Source organism: Orycteropus afer, unplaced genomic scaffold (assembly GCF_000298275.1).
Source record: "Orycteropus afer afer isolate SDZICR_OR568_19922 unplaced genomic scaffold, OryAfe1.0 scaffold00285, whole genome shotgun sequence".
Taxonomy (NCBI): Eukaryota; Metazoa; Chordata; class Mammalia; order Tubulidentata; family Orycteropodidae; genus Orycteropus; species Orycteropus afer.
The window spans coordinates 1,663,404-1,670,656 of NW_006921872.1; the positions used below are offsets into that span (position 1 = coordinate 1,663,404).

General features: G+C 39.2%; 1 protein-coding gene across 1 annotated transcript in view; it reads left to right on the forward strand.

Annotated features, from left to right (window-relative positions):
- SMU1 (SMU1 DNA replication regulator and spliceosomal factor) overlaps positions 1 to 6,278 on the forward strand; it is a 51,640-nt gene extending 45,362 nt beyond the window's left edge. The window contains exons 10-12 of the mRNA XM_007950690.2: positions 2,311 to 2,478; positions 4,594 to 4,746; positions 6,180 to 6,278. Of these exons, the coding sequence (XP_007948881.1) occupies positions 2,311 to 2,478; positions 4,594 to 4,746; positions 6,180 to 6,278 (420 nt within the window). The remainder of the gene's footprint in view (positions 1 to 2,310; positions 2,479 to 4,593; positions 4,747 to 6,179) is intronic.
- The last annotated feature ends 975 nt before the right edge of the window (positions 6,279 to 7,253 follow it).

Below are 7,253 nucleotides of genomic sequence, written 5' to 3' on the forward strand. Positions count from 1 at the left end.
ACAACTCAGTACTGTATATGCAAAAGGGTTCATATTTGTTGTCTGTACTTCCCATGTACCTCTCTATGTCTTTCTCATCCTCAATGCTGCCATATTGGTCGCTCACATTTGGTATATTGCCCTTCTCTTCACCCAAATCAATATTTATCTCTATCCATCTAACAGCGTCCCCTTTAACATAATTTTTACGTAAATTGTTCTGTGCCATTGGCTATAATTTTTATAGTATGTCAGCATTCTCATTTTTTCTATTCTGTTCTGTTTGCATTGATCTAGCTTTCCTTGCCCTCTTTGTTTTCTCATTTTGCTTTATGGTAAATGTTGATCGTTTGGTATCATGTAGTTGTTTTAAGGGAGCACATTACTTAAAAGTGATACTGTTTATTTTATAACCCAGTCTATTATTTGGTTGAAAGGTGACCTATAGAAATAGCTTCAAATTCAAGTTCAAAGATTACCTTAGGGTGATAGTCTTAGGAGTTCAGCTAGTCTCTATCAGTCCAATCAAAAAAAAAAAAACCTCACAGCCGTCAAGTCGGATCCAACTCATAGCAATCCCTCCTTGGGTTTCTGAAACAGTATGACTACAGAAATAGATTGCCCAGTCTTCCTTCCAAGGAGTGGCATGTGGGTTTGAACCACCAGCCTTCTGGTTAACTAGTCAGATTCCTTTAGGCTCCGTGCCACCAGAGCTCCAGTAAGTCTGGCCTTTTTTATGAATTCAGTTATTTGCATTTTTCTCTCATTCTGTCTGGGATTTTCTATTGTGTCCCTGGTCAGAATAGTCAGTGGTGGTAGCTGGTTACCACCTAATTCTTCTCACTGCAGGTTAGAGAAGGCTGTGGTTTGTGTGAACTGTGGTTAGTCCTGTGGATTAGTTTCTTTTTGAGCCTTTGGTTATATTCATTCTCTTTTGCTCCATGTGAGTAGAAACAATAGTTGTATCTTCGCCATTTGCAATCTTTAAGACCCCAGGCACTACTCACCAATCTAGGATGTAGAGCATTATCTTTGTGAATTACGATATGCCTATTGACTAAGTTGTCCCCCGAGAGTATGATCCCAAGTCTTCTAATCCAGTAATCTAATCCCACAAATTGTTTGGATCTGTCTAGGAAACTCCGTATTGTGGGAGCCTGCCCCAGGCCTGCCAAATCAGTATCTCAAGATAGGGTTCCAAGCATGGGAATTTAAAAAGCTCTCTTTTTTAGAAAAATGCATGTATTTTACATTGTGTGTGTGTGTGTATGTGTGTGATAAAATACATAAAACAAATTTTTTTCCATTTTAACTGCTTTTAAGTATACAATTCAGTGATATTAATTACATTCACTATGTCATGCCACCATCACTACTGTTTCTAATGTTTTTCTGTCACCCCAAACAAAACTAAGTACTCTTTAAACCATAACTCTCCATCTCCTCCTCCCTAGCCCCTGGCAACCACTAATAAACTTTGGTCTTTTTGAATTTGCCTATTCTAGATATTTCATACACGTGAGATCACACAATATTTATCATTTTGTGTTTGGCTTCTTACACTTAGTATAATGTTTTCAAGGTTTATCCATGTTGTAGCATGTATTAGGACCTCTTTTCTTTTTATGGCTGAATAATTCCATTGTGTGCACATAGCCCATTTTGTTTATCTGTTGATGAACACATTGGTTGTTTCTGCCTTTTGGCTATTGTGAATAATGTTTCAGTGAGGATTGTTGTATAAGTATCTTTTTGTGTCCCTGCTTTTAAACTTTTTGTATATATACCTAGGAGTGGAATTGCTGGGTCACGTGGTATGTCTGTGTTTAAATTTTTGAGGAACTATTAAACTGTTTTCTACAGTGGATGTACCATTTTACATTTCCACCAGCAATACATGAGGGTTCCAATTTCTCTACATCCTAACCAACACCTGTTGTCTGTTTTTCTGGTATTGGCTGTTTCCATGAGTGTGAAGTACCTGTTTGATTTTGATTTTGATCCTCAGACAAGGATAACTTTCTGGTTGTGTATGACAGTGGCGGTGTTGACACGAAGCTCATTTTACAGATAGGTATCTCTGTTAGCCAAGCAACAAATTGCAAGAAAAGCTTATAGATTTTAAAGGCTGTTACTACTTAGCTTTGTGACTTTTGTTTATGTCAGTCATCAAATAGGTAAGTGGTTACTGGGTATTTGGACTTAAAAATCAAGTAAGCTTTTTCCCTGAGTCAGTTTTACTCTTTTTAGTGTCTTAATTTTCAATCTTTTAAACTTTAGAAATTCTTACATTTAAAAAATATATCTGTGTCTTAAATTTTTGTGTGGTAGATTTGGAACATGAAGACCACAGAATGTTCAAATACCTTTAAATCCCTGGGCAGCACTGCAGGAACAGACATTACAGTCAACAGTGTGATCCTGCTTCCTAAAAATCCAGAGCACTTCGTGGTGTGCAACAGATCAAACACAGTGGTCATCATGAACATGCAGGGGCAGGTGAGTGCTCAGAAAGTACTTTTGCACAGGATCTGTGGGTTGTTCCCAAATCACTATGTCCTGTTTCTGGCCCTCCCAGTATACAGCAGTGACCAAATATAGTTTTACTACTCCATAAACCATATGCACTGTATTTGTTTTTCAGACATTTATTTGAATTGTAGTTCTACAAAGTATTTCTTTGGTGTCTCAAAAATTATCTCCTTCCGCCCGAGTGTTAATATGTTATGTTTTTTCTTTTATATCCTTTGGATAAATGAGCCTCTGATCTGTCTTTAAGTCTTCTTCAAAACCTCAGTGCAAGTTATCAGGTAGCAGTCCCTTTCTGAAGGGAAGTCTCACATGGTGGGGATTACTAGTTCGGGACATCTAGCTACCACATGATCTAAGGTAGAACTCTTAATAGGGGAAGGGCAGCAGGTCCTAATGATGTGTATTTGTAATAAGAAATTAGGACATCTGCATGGTTCGCAAGAACCTCACTTTTGTGGACTGCGAGGTAGCGTGGAGGCATTAGCAGCATCAAGGTTGAGTTTCAAGCCCTGAGCATGTATCATGGTGCTATTGACATGTTGGCCTAGACATTTGAGGGTCCTTCCGAGCATGAAGAAGACCCAGGGAGCTAGGAATAGTCTCCCCATCCCAACAGTTGAGTTCTTACAACTGATGAAATAGTTGAGACTCCATGGCTGAGTTGACTGGCCTGAAGTATTTGCTGGACCCAGTGCATCTGCTGAGCACATATCATAGTTCTCTGCTTGAGTTTTTTTTTTTAACTTTTTATTTTGTAATAATAATTTTAGATTCTCATGGAGTTGCAGAAATGATGTGATGAGTTCCTGTGTACCCTTCCCCCCAGCTTCTCCTAACAGTACCATCTTAGTTATCCTAGTACAATGATCAAAACCAGGAAGTTGATCTTGGTACAATTCTATTAACTGAAAAATGGGCCTTATTTGGGTTTCACTACTTTTTACATGCACCTTTTTTTTTGAGGCAGGAGGTAATAGTTGTATGACATTTCATCACACGCATAGGTTGTATAACCACCACCATGGTTAGGATGCAGAACTGCTTCATTACCCTCAAAGAAACTCCCTTATGCTGTATCTTTACAGTCACACTCTCCTCCCACCCTGACAACCACTGATCTGTTTTCCATCACTATAATTTTATCCTTTTGAAAATGTCATGTAAATGGAATGATACAGTATGTAACCTTTGAGATTGATTTCTCTCAGTTTAATTTATGATGACTTTCATGTTGGGAGCTCTGGTAGTGTAGTGCCTAAGGCACTTGACTGCTAACCAGAAGGCTGGTGGTTCAAACCCACCAGCTACTCCTTGGAAGGAAGGTTGGGCAATCTACTTCCATAGTGATACGGCCTCAGAAACCCAGGAAGGGGTTGCTCTGAGTCGGGTCTGACTCGAAGGCACATAACAACAACAACAACACAACTTCATGTTCTGTAGAATAGAGCAGGGGCTCTGGTGGTGTAGTGCCTAAGGTGTTTGACTGCTAACCAGAAATCTGGTGGTTCAAACCCACAAGTCACCCCTCGGAAGGAAGATGGAGCAATCTACTTTCATAGTGATAACTGCTTTGGAAACCCAAGGAGGGGTCGCTGTGAGTCTGATCCAACTCGACAGTAGTTAGTTTTTTTTTTTTTTTTTTTGGTATAGAATAGAGAGCATGGAAGGTTTTGGAGATAGTTCAATCCTACATGGATGTGTATCTTACTCTGTTAGAGGAAACGGGAGCACACATCCACAAAGCATTGAGAGCTGGTGGTGGTTAATTTGGAAAATTGTATGGTAATGAGCGTGCTTCAGTGCAGTATGACTCAGTAGACTAAGGAGCAGGATTGGTGACTTGGGACATAGGATTCTAAACTTCTGTCTGCTGCTGATTTTAGATAACTCTCTGTTGAGTATTTCCCAGGTGAGAGGATTTAGCATGTGATGAATGGAATTCGAGATCTAATTATAAATGAAGTAAATGAAGAGTACAAAATAACAATGTGAAAATGTCCTTTTAAAATGATGCATATAGTAAAGCGCCGCTAATCCAGATATTTTGGTGTTTTTTTTGCCCTGGTGTGTGGTGTTATCTAGATTGTTAGAAGCTTCAGCTCTGGTAAGAGAGAAGGTGGTGACTTTGTTTGCTGTGCCCTCTCCCCCCGTGGTGAGTGGATCTACTGTGTGGGCGAGGACTTTGTGCTCTACTGCTTCAGCACTGTCACTGGCAAGCTGGAGAGAACTCTGACTGTGAGTATTACCGATTTAAGGTCATCTGTAGAAATTATGGGAGCTCTGGTGGTGTAGTGCCTAAGACATTTAACTGCTAACCAGAAGTCTGGCAGTTCAAACCCACCAGCCACTCCTTAGAAGGAAGGTTGGGCAATCTACTTCTATAGTGATACTGCCTCGGAATGCTTTTGTCTTTCTGAACTCTGAAGTACATACCTTTTCCTGATTGCTATCATGGTGAATCTAGGTATAAAAAGGAGGCATTTTATCACTAAATAAAGAACCCATAAATTATTGTATGGAATTAGCTGCTTTGCCAGAAATAGCCATCCTTCAGTGAGCCTTCATCTTCAGGGAGATAGGATGGCTGTAATAGAACAGAGACTAGGAAGGAGGCACTCCAATCTAGATTAGCTGGTGGGACTAGCCAGAGCTGCCCGATGGGGACTGGAGAGTGGTAAATGAAGCTAGTTCTCTCCATGTCCTTTTGAATGCAGATTACTTGTACATTATCCTATCATATTGATTGTGATGTTTTAAAAACTTCGGTTCTGTGTTTTGAGTGTCAGTTCAAGGAGAGTCTGTTACAGATTTAACACCAACAATTCCCAGATTGGCTTAACACAGTAAAAGCTTCTTTCTTATTATGTCACAACATGATGTGAGTTGGGTAGCCCTCCTCTGTCTTTAGCTGTGCCATTTGGAATAGGTGGCATCTAAAATCTCAGGAGGAGAAAAGGTAGTTGGAAGGCTATACTGTTTTACTGTTTTTAAGACCCACATCTGGAAGAGGCTTATATTTCTTTGTTCTTCATTCTTTTGGTCACAGTTTAGTCACATGGCCACAACCCCAAATATAGTAGTTACTGTGGTTTGGGAAGAAGAATGGCATGGTGAACATGAAACAATACATGCCCATGTCAGAGAATGATCTCTCTTTTGAAATTATTATGGAGTGGGCTTTGGTACAACTGTTCTGTGAAGCCTCAGGTACAAATCTTAAGATGTGAGCAAAACAGGATGAGGCTAGAATGTCCTCCAGCTCAGGGGCCTAGAAGATGCAGGTTCACTGAACTGTTGGAATCATTTGTTGTCAACCACTGTTTTGACCTAGAATTTGCAGAATGGTTTTGAATGAGTAAGATTAGCTATAATGTAAAAACGATGTGGGACAAAGCATTGTTAGTCACACATAATGAAAAACAGTAGGAAAATTATAATGGAAAGGTCATGGTCTTACTTGATTCTTGCTTTGTGTATGTTCATTTAACCTCTTAATGCTTCCCCTTTTCTAGTTTTCCTTGAACTCCAGGTGAGGCCATCTTGGGCATGGCTGTTTCAGTGAGAAGTACGAAGTTCTCTTTTCTTTCCTCCCATCCAGTTTGCGGAGCCTCTTCAGGGAGACTTGCTGTGGAACGATATGCTTTAACCCTGTGCTTTCCTTGTTCCAGGTTCATGAGAAGGATGTCATTGGTATTGCCCATCACCCTCATCAGAACCTGATTGCTACCTACAGTGAAGATGGACTTCTAAAGCTCTGGAAACCCTGAGTTGACTTTGCTTTTTAAACAAACTTGGGAGCATGTACATGTAGGTTGCTTTTTTTTTTTGTTTCCTTTCTTTTGCCAACTTTTTTAAGGAAACAAATTGTCTGAGTAAGCCATGCAGAATAATTTTGTGAAAATGCACATTTGTGTAGCAGTTACCTTTTTTTGTATATTTCTAAGGTATTAGTTTGTCTACTTCTGAATGGGACAGTCACATAATGTTTTCAGTAATCATTTAGTTGGAGAGTGAAATATTGGTATTTCTTGAAAAAAAATTCTACTCCTTTGATTATTGAAAATACTGATTAAATTGTACCTCTCCAAGTAGAACTTGTAAATAAGGAACTATCCCATATTCGATAGCTATTTTCTGTTCAATCCTTTTTTTTCCCCCACGATGTTAATAAACTTTATGCCTGTCTGGAGGCTTTATTTGTTATTAATGTGTGCTCATCTAGTTAACTTATTTACATAAAGTGGTGCTGCCAGCATTATTATCCCTGAATCTCAAGTACAGCAGGAAGGCAGTTCCTAGGTTAATAAGGTGGACGGAACATGTTAGAAAGGCCAAGGATGCATAAGATCTCATTTCACTGCCCTCTCATCCTCCCACTCATTATTCTTAGCTGTGCCTTCTCAAATATTCTAGCCAACTCTAGGAAGAGAACTAGTTTCAGGATCCATTATGAGAACTCAAAGTTTTGACACTGCCCTTTTAAAAAAAAAAAATTTATTGAAATATAATTTATGTACAGAGAAATACACATAACTAAAGTGCCATGGGTCAGTGCTTTTTGGGGGGGGGCAGTGTTCCCTCCTCCCCTCCTACCCCTGGTAACCAACAAAGTTTCCTTCCATATATAAATCTTTCCTTGACTTTTTATAATGAACTAATACTATATTTGTTCTTCTGTGATTGACTTATTTCACTCAGCATAATGTCCTCCAAGTTTATCAATGTTATTGACATTGCCCTTT